At 48.4% G+C, this 15,000-nt stretch overlaps 3 protein-coding genes across 6 annotated transcripts in view; all 3 read right to left on the bottom strand.

The window, feature by feature from the left end:
• ch25h (cholesterol 25-hydroxylase) overlaps positions 1–2,421 on the bottom strand; it is a 3,346-nt gene extending 925 nt beyond the window's left edge. Inside the window, exons 1-2 of the mRNA XM_020657442.3 lie at positions 1,542–2,421; positions 1–461 (exon numbers count right to left, since the gene is read on the bottom strand). The exon at positions 1–461 is cut by the window's left edge and continues 925 nt beyond it. Of these exons, the coding sequence (XP_020513098.1) occupies positions 126–461; positions 1,542–1,976 (771 nt within the window). The 5' untranslated portion in view covers positions 1,977–2,421 and the 3' untranslated portion in view covers positions 1–125. The remainder of the gene's footprint in view (positions 462–1,541) is intronic.
• Positions 2,422–3,141: 720 nt separating this feature from the next.
• On the bottom strand, positions 3,142–14,026 carry noc3l (NOC3-like DNA replication regulator). The gene is made up of 21 exons (XM_020657441.3): positions 13,871–14,026; positions 12,498–12,702; positions 12,249–12,372; positions 11,960–12,114; positions 11,802–11,870; positions 11,011–11,141; positions 10,737–10,898; positions 10,511–10,604; positions 8,322–8,497; positions 6,707–6,835; positions 6,488–6,619; positions 6,103–6,183; positions 5,784–5,884; positions 5,556–5,628; positions 5,409–5,472; positions 5,139–5,210; positions 4,849–5,030; positions 4,609–4,737; positions 3,821–3,918; positions 3,652–3,736; positions 3,142–3,529 (listed from the first exon to the last, which is right to left on the bottom strand). The coding sequence occupies exons 1-21, from the start codon at positions 13,877–13,879 to the stop codon at positions 3,404–3,406; spliced, it is 2,397 nt and encodes a 798-aa protein (XP_020513097.2). The 5' UTR covers positions 13,880–14,026; the 3' UTR covers positions 3,142–3,403.
• Positions 14,027–14,125: 99 nt separating this feature from the next.
• The window catches only part of LOC110001880 (TBC1 domain family member 12), an 8,971-nt gene continuing 8,096 nt past the window's right edge, over positions 14,126–15,000 (bottom strand). For all 4 annotated transcript variants that reach the window (XM_020657433.3, XM_065949255.1, XM_020657431.3 and 1 more), the window contains one exon: positions 14,126–15,000. This exon is cut by the window's right edge and continues 312 nt beyond it. The gene's annotated coding sequence lies outside the window, so the exon portion shown is untranslated.

Genomic DNA, 15,000 nt, shown 5'->3' on the forward strand with positions numbered 1-15,000 from the left:
TCTCTCAGTTCATGAATGTCTCAGGCTCCAACTTTCTCCATCAGTCTTTAAACTTCCACATCACTTTTCAAACTTCTCCATCACTTTTCAAACTTCCACATCACTTTTCAAACTTTTCTGTCTGTTCAGTCCTCCTCGGTGTAGAGCGTCCCAAACAGTCGGTCCCAGTGGGTGAAGTAGGGGGCGTAGTTGTACTTGGACTTGAGGTGGTGCAGGTCGTGGTGACGGGCCCCTCCGTACAGGCCGAAGGGAACCAGGCGGTGCGTGGCCCACGGCAGGTCGTAGCCACAGTGGTCCTCCACCGACAGGTAGATGTTGAGGAGGAAGAAGGCGAGCTCGGTGAGCGGGTGAACGCCCAGCAGGAGCGAGGTGGAGGCGGCGAAGAAGCCCAGGCTGAGGGTCTCCCAGGCCCCGGCGTGCTCTGTGGTGAGGGCCGAGGTGGAGGTGTAGGTGTGGTGCACCTGGAGGAGGAGGAGGAGGAGAGACGTGAGGCAGAGGAACAATAAACTCTTTACAGTTTTTTTTCCAATTGCTAACACACTCAATGAAATGCATAGCACAATTATTTAAACTGACACACAGAGAGAAAAACCTCTTCTCAAGTCTCCAAAAGTCGAAACTCATTTTCTGCTTTACACACATTTTGCAATTCAAAATGGCACTTTTTAAATGCACTGAACACGGTTCTCTGCATAAGACACAACAATCTGACATAAAGTCACATGTTTGCAATTTCAGAACACTGCCATTCAAAATGACACTTCATGAGCTAATTGGCCAAACACCTCAATGGTTAATTGTTATCACTTCAATCAGGAAGTAAGCACTATGAAAAGACCACAAGTGAGCACCTTATTTTTACAACAAGGGAAGATGTTGCAGAGAGAGGAAGAGGGAGGGTGAGAATGAGAGGGGGAGGAAGAGTGAGAGGTAGGGTTCGAGCTGATAGAGGAGTTCATGGCCAAAGAAGAAAACAACTTTCAAATGAACTCAGAGCAACTTTAGTTGATCATGTCATCATGGGCTGACAATGTGAGACAGAGAGTGCAGCCCAACTTGAGCTGTTTTACTGTCCTGGTATATGTAGCACTGACTTGTTTGGTGAAAAAAATAAATGTTTCAACAGCATGTGTGTGTATCTGCAAATATTTCTGTGCATGTGAACAATCTGAAGAATTTTCTACACTTCGAACTATTTTAGTATTATGACAAAGCATACTAAAGATGAGAGTGCTTTTCATTATGCCCAACAGTGTGTAGTTGGTTAGACAAAAATCTGGTAATATAAATGAAGTGTGGGCCATTTGGTGCAAAAGTTTGATTTTGATAATGCTGTATGTAGTTTTGGTTGCAGTGCTTCATTTTGCAGGATATGTGAGGTATGTTGCAGTTTGTGGTTTTGTGAATTGTGTTAAGTATTTTGATAAAACCAGCCTAGTTTGCAAAATTGTGTTTTAGCAATTGGAAAAAACTGTAAACATTATCATGCATCAATATTTTTATGATCATATTCAGTTTAAAATCTGTCTCCATGTCCTCACCTTGTGGAAGTTCCTGTAGAGCCAGGGCACCCTGTGGTGCAGCAGGTGCCAGGTGAAGCTCTGGAAGTCAAAGAGCAGCAGGCAGACAAACACCTGAGCCAGCAGGCGGGGCAGGGAGGGCGCCGCAGCGGGCAGGTTGACGGGCATCGTGTACCAGCGCAGCAGCGTCAGCGGGAAGATGAACACCGCGTGGTTGTAGAGAGTCAGAGCCAGGCAGCTCCGCACCGAGGCCCAGCTGACGGAGCTCTGAGGCTGCAGCTTGTACCTGCGCAGCGGGGCCCACCTGAGGGAGAGCAGGTCGAGCAGCAGGAAGGGCAGGCAGAAGGACAGGTACACCGAGAGCGAGAAGATGACGGGGAAGAGGGGAGAGGTGAGGAGGGGGGAATGATGGAGGAGGAAGGTCCACAGCGGCTGCAGAAACATATTTCCATTCATAAACTGTCCTCATCAGCTCAGAGAGAGAGAGTTGTGAGGTAAGAGTTTCATCACCGCTGGTTTTTCATTCCAACCCACACACCCGACTGCTGCCTGGCCCTGCCCACATCCAAATGGAAACTCCTGCAGGCAGTAAGGCTCGGCAGGGGAAGCTGGAAAATAAAAACGGTTTTGTTTCTGCACGTCAATGATCTGATATCTGTTGAATCAGATTATTGTTGCACGTGCATTCAAGTATTAACTCAGATTCAACTGTTGGAGCTCATTTTGTTTATATTTCTTAAAAGATGCGTTAGAGTGCTGTCAAAATAGTCAGGAAAACAGAAGCACTGGAGCTGTTTTCCTGGATTGAGCAGATTCACACTCCTCTACTTCTTCTGTGGTCGAGTGCTGCCCCCTGCTGAGTTTTTCAGGATTTACACCATAGACCTCATGTTTCTGGTTTTGTGTCATTTTTGTCTTTTTAATAATAATAATAATAATAAATCAGAGTTTTAAAGCCCTTTTCTAAATACTCAAAGACGATTAACTAAGAATGACAAAAACAGCGAAAACATCACAACAAAGAAATGACGTAAAAGACGGATGAGAGTTGAGTTTGTGGTTGCAGGCGATGTTGAAGGTGAGTTTTTAGGGATTTCTTAAAGTTGGAGAGTGGGGGGGGGGGGGGGTCTCAGATAGTTTTTGGGAGTGAGGTCCAGAGGATGGGAGCGGCAATGGAGAAGGCTGGAGAAGGCCCTGCCCCCACAGCACTGATCGTTAGTCCTGCAGGGGGTCATATATTCTATAGTTCTGCTTCTATGTTGTGTGTAAGAGCAACGCCAATGAACGTCTTTCCCCCCGGGGAATAATAAAGTATTTCTAGCTTCTCTCCATTTTTCAAAAGCATCTCCAATATTGATCCTAGTTTGAGCACGTTTCTGCTCGTGGAGCTTATTAGAAACATGCAGAGGCTTTTTAGGTCGGGTACAATCACTTCTATCTGAACCACTTCTCTTGACCGCTTCCATCACTGCAACACCTGTTGACCTGATAACTGCTCTCATATCTGACAAACCGAGGGGCGTCCAAAACGGCCGTGTGTGTGTGGGGGGGTATTTCCTCTTTGAAAGAAATACTCTTTTTAATCTGATCTTTTTCTTTTCTCTCCTGCACATATCAACACTTTTCCCGTTTAGTTTTTTTTATTGTTGTTTTCTTTGCAATATGTACAGTCATGTGTGCATGCAAAAGAAACAAATACATTAAAAAATAATAAATCCAGAAATAAAACCAAAGCGAGGATTTTTACCTCCTGACACTGCTGAAAAATGAAAAACAGAAAAACACTTTGTGATCATTAAAGCTGAGATCCTCCAGACATCCCAACACAGAGATTCAATCCTTAATGGTAAAAAATACTTTTATTTTCTGTGTGTGTGTGTGTGTCAGTGTTCGCTGTGTGTGTTTGTTGTGTTAAAGTCCAGCTCTGTCTCCTCGGTGGCGTTCAGGACGCTCTGGACTAGTCTCTGCAGCCCGGCGTCCAGCAGCGCCGCTCCGACCACGAAGCGATCCTGACACGAAACATGAAGTTCATCAGTAAAGAAAGACGCCACAGGTTTATATTCTCTGAACGATACAGAAAAAATACTTTGAACGTTTAAAAAAATCCGACCGAGTGTTTGATTTGTCGTACCTTCTTCTTGGAGCCAGGCGGGGCCACAGGGGGGTTAAAGGTCATGTCTTTGACACTGAAAATGTTAAATAGCTCCACCGGAGACCTGGACAGGAAGTGACATCATGTCAGGGTGTTCATTAACAGTGAGGTCATCATCTGAAGGTGAGCACAGCTGACTGAATCGTACCTGCGGCTCAGATCGGCACTGAGCGCTGCTGATCCCTCGCTGGGCGCTCCCTGACACAGGTGAGCTGCAAAGCGACGTACCACCGGGTGGTAATGTCTCTGTCCACACACACACACACACACACACACACACACACACACACACACACACACACACACACACACACACACACACACACACACACACACACACACACACACACACACACACACACACACACACACACACACACACACACACACACACACACACACACACACGATGTCATCCTGAGTCACTTCACACACTGTGATGTTACATACTGCTGTATTTCATATTGGTATATACCTGCAGTGTGTGTGTACACATGCAGTGTGTGTGTATGTGTGTACACCTGCAGTGTGTATGTATACCTGCAGTGTGTATATACCTGCAGTGTGTGTATGTGTGTATACCTGCAGTGTGTATGTATACCTGCAGTGTGTATATACCTGCAGTGTGTGTGTGTGTATGTGTGTATACCTGCAGTGTGTGTGTGTGTATACCTGCAGTGTGTATGTATACCTGCAGTGTGTGTGTGTGTGTGTGTGTGTGTATACCTGCAGTGTGTATGTATACCTGCAGTGTGTGTATACCTGCAGTGTGTGTGTATACCTGCAGTGTGTGTGTATACCTGCAGTGTGTGTGTATATACCTGCAGTGTGTGTGTATGTGTGTATACCTGCAGTGTGTGTGTATACCTGCAGTGTGTGTGTGTGTATACCTGCAGTGTGTGTGTGTGTATACCTGCAGTGTGTGTGTGTGTATACCTGCAGTGTGTGTAGCTCCCACAGCGCTGAGTTTTGAGCGTTGCAGTGTTCAGGTTCGTCGAGCTCTGGCAGGTAGAAGCCGCTGCCCTGAACCTCGTTATCCAACAGGAAGTCACACTTAGGGAAGGCCTGATGAATACACACACACACACACACACACACACACACACACACACTATAACAGTGACCATTACCGCCGTTCAGTCGTTCGATAAACCTCCTGAATTTAAAAACACTCACGTGCATGGTGGCTCTGCTGGCGGCGAGGATTCCCACGCTGGCGTTGGGCTCTACCTGCAGACTGAGCATGCTCAGTCGTTTGACGAACGCCATCGCTCTCTGCAGGGTCACCTTCTTCTTGCGGCGGGTCAGCATGGCGTCCAGGCACCGCAGCACAATGATGATGTCATCATTCGGTCCACCTGAGAGAGTAATTATTTAATTGAAAAGTTTCACTGGAGTCGGGTCGTCACGATTACAATGCGATTCTAGTTACCACGGCAACAAAAAAAGACAGTAAGTAACCACACCTGCGTGTAACCGCGGCAACATTTTGTAGAGCTGAGAGTAAAAGTTGAGCGGGTCGATGTTCAGGACATCGCCTAGGAAACAAGAAAAACTTTGATTAACACACACACACACACGCACGCACGCACGCGCGCACACACACACACACACACACACACACACACACACACACACACACACACACACACACACACACACACACACACACACACACACACACACACACACACACACACACACACACACACACACACACACACACACACACACACCTTGTCCCGACAGGATGGTGAAGACGGTCTGGATGCAGTGAAGACTCTCCCGATTGGTCAGATCCTGCAGAATTCACAACAAAGCGATCAAACAATCAATCCTTCAAAATGTGACAGGGAGGGGGCGGGGCTAAGGTGGATACTCACTCCTGATTGGATATGATTCTGCAGCACATTGAGAAGGTCGTCAAAGAACTCCAGGTTGATCAGGTGAGCAAAACTGACAAGAAGTGACATCACAGTCAGTACCAACGCGCTGTGTGTGTGTGTGTGTGTGTGTGTGTGTGTGTGTGTGTGTGTGTGTGTGTGTGTGTGTGTGTGTGTGTGTGTGTGTGTGTGTGTGTGTGTGTGTGTGTGTGTGTGTGTGTATCATACTTGGCCAGACCCTCCAGCACAGCAGGAAGTAAAACAGACTTCTGAGCTTTTTTTAAGATCCTGAAGTAGATGAGGAAGACGATGTTCAGAGTCTCTGTGTGCTGAGGAGGAGAGAGGAGGAGAGGAGGCGAGGAGACAAGGAGAGAGGAGAGGAGGAGATGAGGAGACAAGGAGAGAGGAGAGAGGAGAGGAAGGAGAATGGGGAGGAGGAGAGAGGAGACAAGGAGAGAGGAGAGGAGGACAGAGGAGAGGAGGAGATGAGGAGATAAGACTTAAGATGTTTAAAAAGTTTCAGATGAAAATGTTTTTTTTAACTCACCAGTTTGATTTTCTTCTCTTTGCTCTCGGACGCCTCGGCTTCCAGCAGCTCCTTCTCCAACTTCTCCTCGGCCTTCTTCCACTACACACACACACACCACACACCACACACCACACACCACACACACACACACACCAAGTGTTAACCTCTCGTCCTCTTAGAACATTGAAGTTGAAATCAGGAGTACAAAAAAACCCTCATCTACGATCTTTGGTTTCATTTTACCCGTTGGTTACCACGGCAACAATTTTTTTAATGATGAGAACTTGCAGACTAACTCCTGCACACTGTCTGGATTACACTGATGTGTAGATTTGATGACGGCGCCCGCGGCATCTCTGTGATTCTGTCTCTTGGGGTCTAAAGGGTTAAATTAAAGTCTGACCTTCCTCTGCATCCTCGACAGATTCTTCTTCCTTTCTTTGTTGTTCATGAACTTCTTCTTTGGCGCCGTGGACTCCATGTCCTTCTTCATCTCCACCTCCTTTATCCTCAGACTGAGCAGCGTGTTCAGCACCTGAGGGGGCGGAGTCAGAACAGGACAGGTGTGACCATCACAGGGTGGTGTTCATGTTGGGGTGAGGGGTGCGTTTGATTTTGTTACCTCGGGCCTGACGTTGTAGTTCAGACTCTTAACGAGCCCGGAGATGACCCGCACCGTGGCCAACGCAGCCCCGCCTTCTTTGTCCTGATGGAAGAGCTTCCTGAACGCATCACAGCACATACCTGCCACCTGGAACACATACATGACACCTGAACGCATCACAACACATAGGGGACACCTTAACGCATCACAGCACATACGTGACACCTGAACGCATCACAGCACATACGTGACACCTGAACGCATCACAACACATACGTGACACCTGAACGCATCACAACACATACGTGACACCTGAACGCATCACAACACATAGGTGACACCTGAACGCATCACAACACATACGTGACACCTGAATGCATCACAAGACATACGTGACACCTGAACGCATCACAACACATACGTGACACCTGAACGCATCACAACATACTTGACACCTGAACGCATCACAACATACTTGACACCTGAACGCATCACAACACATACATGACACCTGAACGCATCACAACACATACATGATACATGTAACACACAGAGACACTTGAACACACCGCGACACAAACCTTACACCTGCCACACCAAGACACCTGAACGCATCATAACGCATACCTGACACCTGAACACATCACAACAAATACGTGACACCTGAACGCATTACAACACATACGTGACACCTGAATGCATCACAACACATACTTGACACCTGAACGCATCACAACATACGTGACACCTGAACACATCACAACACATACGTGACACCTGAACGCATCACAACATACTTGACACCTGAACGCATCACAACATACTTGACACCTGAACGCATCACAACACATACATGATACATGTAACACACAGAGACACTTGAACACACCGCGACACAAACCTTACACCTGCCACACCAAGACACCTGAACGCATCATAACGCATACCTGACACCTGAACACATCATAACGCATACCTGACAACTGTAACACACAGACACCTGAACACATCATAACGCATACCTGACAATTGTAACACACAGACACCTGAACACATCATAACGCATACCTGACAACTGTAACACACAGACACCTGAACACATCATAACGCATACCTGACAACTGTAACACACAGACACCTGAACGCATCATAACACATACCTTACACCAGAATGCACCACAACTGAAAACTGAACACACACAGACACCTGAATGCACCACAACTGAAACCTGACACCTGAACACACACAGACACCTGAATGCATCACAGCACATACCTGACACCTGAATGCATCACAGCACATACCTGACACCTGAGTGCTTTACAACTGAAACCTGACACCTGAACACATATAGACACCTGAGCAAATAACAATTAATATCTGACACCTCAAACAGACACCTGAACGCATCATAACGCATACCTGACACCTGAACGTATCACAACACTTACATGAGACCTGTTACACACAGAGTCACTTGAACGCATCATAACACATATTGGACACCTGTTACACACAGACACCCAAAGGCCTCACAACACATACCTGACACCTGAACGCATCACACCACATACCAGATACGTGTGTAAAAAGTCATTAACCCCCGAGCGTCTGTAAACAGCGGTCTCTCACCTGTTTGTCCTGATCGTTCATCAGCGGGACGAGGACGACGATGATGTTGTTGTGGAAGTTGAAGTGTGGCAGGGCGAGCATCAACTCACACAGGCAACGGATGGCGACCTGAGCGAGGCCGCGGTACGACTGGAACCCCACGGCCTGACTGCGCTTCTTCTTCGTCTGTTTCCAGTCTACAGTTGAGGAGGAGAGAGAGGAGACAAGGACATGAAGAGGAGGAGGTGAGAGAGGAGACGAGGACATGAAGAGGAGGAGGTGAGAGAGGAGACGAGGACATGAAGAGGAGGAGGTGAGAGAGGAGACAAGGACATGAAGAGGAGGAGGTGAGAGAGGAGACGAGGACATGAAGAGGAGGAGGTGAGAGAGGAGACGAGGACATGAAGAGGAGGAGGAGAGAGAGGAGACGAGGACATGAAGAGGAGGAGGAGAGAGAGGAGACGAGGACATGAAGAGGAGGAGGAGAGAGAGGAGACGAGGACATGAAGAGGAGGAGGAGAGAGAGGAGACGAGGACATGAAGAGGAGGAGGAGAGAGAGGAGACGAGGACATGAAGAGGAGGAGGAGAGAGGAGACGAGGACATGAAGAGGAGGAGGAGAGAGAGGAGACGAGGACATGAAGAGGAGGAGGAGAGAGAGGAGACGAGGACATGAAGAGGAGGAGGAGAGAGAGGAGACGAGGACATGAAGAGGAGGAGGAGAGAGGAGACGAGGACATGAAGAGGAGGAGGAGAGAGAGGAGACGAGGACATGAAGAGGAGGAGGAGAGAGAGGAGACGAGGACATGAAGAGGAGGAGGAGAGAGAGGAGACGAGGACATGAAGAGGAGGAGGAGAGAGAGGAGACGAGGACATGAAGAGGAGGAGGAGAGAGAGGAGACGAGGACATGAAGAGGAGGAGGAGAGAGAGGAGACGAGGACATGAAGAGGAGGAGGAGAGAGGAGACGAGGACATGAAGAGGAGGAGGAGAGAGAGGAGACGAGGACATGAAGAGGAGGAGGAGAGAGAGGAGACGAGGACATGAAGAGGAGGAGGAGAGAGGAGACGAGGACATGAAGAGGAGGAGGAGAGAGAGGAGACGAGGACATGAAGAGGAGGAGGAGAGAGAGGAGACGAGGACATGAAGAGGAGGAGGAGAGAGAGGAGACGAGGACATGAAGAGGAGGAGGAGAGAGAGGAGACGAGGACATGAAGAGGAGGAGGAGAGAGGAGACGAGGACATGAAGAGGAGGAGGAGAGAGAGGAGACGAGGACATGAAGAGGAGGAGGAGAGAGAGGAGACGAGGACATGAAGAGGAGGAGGAGAAGACGAGGACATGAAGAGGAGGAGGAGAGAGAGGAGACGAGGACATGAAGAGGAGGAGGAGAGAGAGGAGACGAGGACATGAAGAGGAGGAGGAGAGAGGAGATGAGGACATGAAGAGGAGGAGGAGAGAGAGGAGACGAGGACATGAAGAGGAGGAGGAGAGAGAGGAGACGAGGACATGAAGAGGAGGAGGAGAGAGGAGACGAGGACATGAAGAGGAGGAGGAGAGAGGAGACGAGGACATGAAGAGGAGGAGGAGAGAGAGGAGACGAGGACATGAAGAGGAGGAGGAGAGAGGAGACGAGGACATGAAGAGGAGGAGGAGAGAGAGGAGACGAGGACATGAAGAGGAGGAGGAGAGAGAGGAGACGAGGACATGAAGAGGAGGAGGAGAGAGGAGACGAGGACATGAAGAGGAGGAGGTGAGAGAGGAGACGAGGACATGAAGAGGAGGAGGAGAGAGAGGAGACGAGGACATGAAGAGGAGGAGGAGAGAGAGGAGACGAGGACATGAAGAGGAGGAGGATAGAGAGGAGACGAGGACATGAAGAGGAGGAGGAGAGAGAGGAGACGAGGACATGAAGAGGAGGAGGAGAGAGGAGACGAGGACATGAAGAGGAGGAGGAGAGAGAGGAGACGAGGACATGAAGAGGAGGAGGAGAGAGAGGAGACGAGGACATGAAGAGGAGGAGGAGAGAGGAGACGAGGACATGAAGAGGAGGAGGTGAGAGAGGAGACGAGGACATGAAGAGGAGGAGGAGAGAGAGGAGACGAGGACATGAAGAGGAGGAGGAGAGAGAGGAGACGAGGACATGAAGAGGAGGAGGATAGAGAGGAGACGAGGACATGAAGAGGAGGAGGAGAGAGAGGAGACGAGGTCTACCTTTGATGGTCTGCTCCAGGTCCTCCAGGTAGAACTTGAACTGACTGACCAAACCTTCTTCAAACTCTCTGATCTGCTGAGTCTCCTTCTTCACCTGATCAGAAAAAACACAACAAACATCAGCACCGCATGCACGCCCGCCCACACGCCCACCCACACGCCCGCCCACACGCCCGCCCACACGCCCGCCCACACGCCCGCCCACACGCCCGCCCGCACACGTTACCTTGGTGGCCTTCTCTGCGGCAGTCAGGGGGCGGATCTTGAAGGTGGGGGTGATGTCCTTAAAGATCTCCATCAGAGACACCATGACCAGCTTCCTGACCGTCACCGCCACACAGGGGTCCGCCTCCATCAGCATCCCCCGCAGCTCCTTCAGACGCTTTATCTGAACACACACACACACACACACACACACACACACACTATCCATGCATCACTTTTCTTCCCCCTTAATGACCTTGACACAGACATGTTTAAGACCAGCGGGTCGGTCGTACGTTACTGTGGGGTTCTGATATGACGGCTGATCCCAGACGGGCGATCATCAGCTTCCTCTCGTTCATCTTCTCGACTCGGAGCTGCTCCCTCTCCTCCGCTGTCAGCGCCAACAAGCTCTCCGGCTCCTCCTCTGCACCCGGAGGAGACATGACAGAGTTACACATCTACTTACAAAATACTGAATTTTAAACTTCAGTATGATTTTAATAAAAAGGATCAAATATTGATGTTCGGTTACCACAGCACCTGACCTATGAAACAGATGTTTTAAGTCAGCAGAATAACTTTAAAGGAGCAGTATGTAACTCTGACCCCCTAATGCTTAAAATGGGTACTGCAGTCTAAATTCTAAACATCATAGAGAGCTGTCTCCCCCCCCCTCCTCTCTAGAGTGGATGCTCACTCAGGTCACCATGTGGTGGACTCTGAAGCTTCAGTGTTTATCCAGCTCTGCATGGGTCTGTAAACCTTTCTGTGTTCTAACCTCTCTCCATTTTTCAAAAGCATCTCCAATATTGATCCTAGTTTGATCACGTTTCTGCTCGTGGAGCTTATTAGAAACATGCAGAGGCTTTTTAGGTCGGGTACAATCACTTCTATCTGAACCACTTCTCTTGACCGCTTCCATCACTGCAACACCTGTTGACCTGATAACTGCTCTCATATCTGACAAACTGAGGGGCGTCCAAAACGGCCGTGTGGGGGCGTGTCTTAAAACCGCCTACCTTCTCTGGTCCAAACAAATTCAGAGCATTCAGAGAACTCACTGATGTGATGAAACCGTTCTTACCGTGTTCTTCCTCCTGCGGCTCCTCGGCTTCGTCTTCCTCCTCATCCTCCTCTGGCTTCTTTTTAATGGCTACAAATACAAACAGAAACAACGTTCACTCAGGTAACCAATCGTATTCATCGACGGACCAATCAGTGGATCGATGAAGCCGACGTCACCTCTCTCAAAGCTCTGAGGAATCACTCCCGTCTTGTCTTTGATCGGCAGCAGGTGAATCACTTCCTTCTCCTCCGTCCTCGCCAACTTCCTGGGAACCTTCTCGTAGCTGCGAACCACCTCGGAGCTCCGCCTCTTCCCGCTGTGAACTGGCGCGCTGAGAAGCCCCGCCCCCGAAACAGACACACCTTAGTCACTCCGGTTTGTTTTCTACGTTTAAATCTAACAGATGTTCTTAAAAAGGTGCTGTGACGCTGAACATTTTAATGTGTGTGTTAGCGTTCTGGTTACCATGACGACAGGTCTCTTGTGACGAAGGACGCTTGGCGAGCCATGGCGGTCATCTGCTGCAGGTCCTCCTCCTCCATCATGTCTGTGGGCAGCGACTCCAGAAACTCCTCCTCCTCCTCCTCCTCTGTCACAGACATCAACAAGATTCAACCATCAGACAGCTGGGAGGACACTGAGCAGTGCATCATGGGACATGAAGTCCTTTCTTTGACTGGGAAATATCTTTATTCATCAGGTTATCTAACTCACCGGGTCTCTTCTTGTACGTCTCCAGTGGGCGGGGCGTCCGGATGACGGCATCCTTCACCGCCGCTCGCAGCTTCTTGTGCTCTTTGCGCTGCTTCTTGGCGACGTTCTGCTGCTTGAACTGACGGTTCTTCAGTTTGTTCTCCAGCTTCACGTCGCTCGTCTTCAACAGACGGCGGAACGTCGGGCGACGCTTCTTGGACCGAGGCTGGAGGGAAGGGAGGAAAGTGAAGAAAGTTCAGGGCGGAGAACAAAAAAGGAAGTAGGAAATGAGGAGTGCATACTTCTTTCACCTCAAAAATATAGCCCGCCTCCGTCCACTACTCTCATTTTCTGCTGCTGAAACACTAATCCCTGCATCCATCACATCCAGACTCCACTATTGCAACAGCATCCTTTACGGCACATCATCCAAAGTCCTTAATAAACTTCAACACATCCAGAACTGTGCTGCACGCCTCCTCACCCACACCCGATCTCTCCCCTGGCTCCCTTACCGATTCAAAATCCTTCTCCTCACACATAAAGCCCTTAACCACCAGGCCCCCTCCTACCTCACGGCTCTCCTTCACCCTCACACTCCTGCACGCAGCCTCCGCCCATCTCCCCCTCTTAGAACCAAGCACCGAACCTGGGGGGACAGAGCTGCCCCCCCTCCCTCTGGAACTCACTCCCCACACACACAAACACTGCACCGACCGATCAAAACTCACCTCTTCAAACAAGCTTTTAATGTATGACTGTGATGTATTTCCTGTTTGATGATTTGTGTGTAATGTTGTCTGTCCTTACTGTGATGTTCTTTATGTTTTGAACTATTGTAGTTATTGTCTTTGAGTTTTTAAAAGCGCTTATAAATAAAATGTATTATTATTATTTATTATACAGTCATGTTGTGACAAAAACACAAGGGGACGTGAATCAGGAGACTCCTCCCACTGCAGACAGCAGCATGCAGCTCTGAGGAAGTGACACAAAGTGTGAAAGATACTCGCAACTCTGCAAGATGGCTCGCAAATATTTGTGTGTTGACAGGAAGGTTTGTGCTCTCTGAGGCGTCCTGGGTTTTCTTGTCAGCACTCGATACTTTGCAGACAAACCCCCCCCCCCCCCCCAAAGTCAGGACCCCCCCCCCAAAGTCAGGACCCCAGTTGGGCCACAGAAAGTGTGTGCACGCGCCTGTCTGATGGCGAACTGAAGAAAACAAACACAAGACTCTGATCTGAAAACTGTGACATGAAGAGGAAATAATCTGAGTCTTTCTCTTCAATAGTTCTTCTGTGAACTCATCGGATCAATGCAGGTGAAGCGGTGAGCTGATGAAGATCTCAGACTCCACTCAGAAACCTGTGAATTTAACGGACATGTGGTCTTACCGGAGCCATGGCGGCGGGAGGTGTCCGGGTCTCTGCGGGGGTTCGTCAGCCCTCCTCGGGTCGGTGTGAGTGTGGAAACGGGTCGGTGTGTTTTGGTGTGTTGGAAAGTTGCAGCTTGTTGCCACACGCGTGTTGATCAGAGAACCGGGGTCACATCAGTAACCCGGAAACAGAGCACCGGGGACTTCTCGTGTGATGAGAACACAGCGACACCAGCGGCCGGAAGTAGGATTACACAAACACACGAACCGCGTATGACTGAAAAGTTTTTATTATTATTATTTAATAAATACAGTAAAAGATTATACAGCGTGGATACACATCAGATATAATTTAAAAGCCGGCTGGTTTGTGAGTCATAATTAAAACTGGACAAGAATAAGATAACTGAAAAAATGTGCATGATCTTATTTTGAAAATCATTTCATTAGAAATTCAAAAGAAACAACTCTGGTGTAAAAAGTGACACAATAAACAACCTGTGATGTTTGTTTCATCTGCATAAATAATAATAATAATAAATTAAAAAGACGTCCTGTGGAGTTCAGTCAGTGTTCTCATAGAGCTCTATGGGAGCTGAACTCTGTTAATGTTACAATCATTATAAACACTGTAATAAATAAATTAGGGCTGTGACCAATCACATGTTTAAAATTCCATTATTTCGCATTTAAAAGTAAAAATTGTCAGGCTTTTATTTTGAATGTTGAGAGTACTTTACTTGCTGTGTGCTTTTATTTTGAAATACAGTAAGGCCCTTCTGGTAGATGGAAGGTTAGGACAGGAAGTTAAGCACAGAAACAGGAAGTGGTTAGGGATCCCAAAGTGAGGTCAAACAGCTCAAAGGAACGGTAACAAAGGTCAATGTGTGATGTCATGTGGTCAATGTGTGATGTCATGTGGTCAATGTGTGATGTCATAGGTCAATGTGTGATGTCATCAGGTCAATGTGTGATGTCATAAGGTCAACGTGTGATGTCATGTGGTCAATGTGTGATGTCATCAGGTCAATGTGTGATGTCATAAGGTCAATGTGTGATGTCATTAGTTCAATGTGTGATGTCATAAGGTCAATGTGTGATGTCATCAGGTCAATGTGTGATGTCATCAGGTCAATGTGTGATGTCATC

This window comes from Labrus bergylta, chromosome 21 (genome assembly GCF_963930695.1).
Source record: "Labrus bergylta chromosome 21, fLabBer1.1, whole genome shotgun sequence".
Taxonomy (NCBI): domain Eukaryota; kingdom Metazoa; phylum Chordata; class Actinopteri; order Labriformes; family Labridae; genus Labrus; species Labrus bergylta.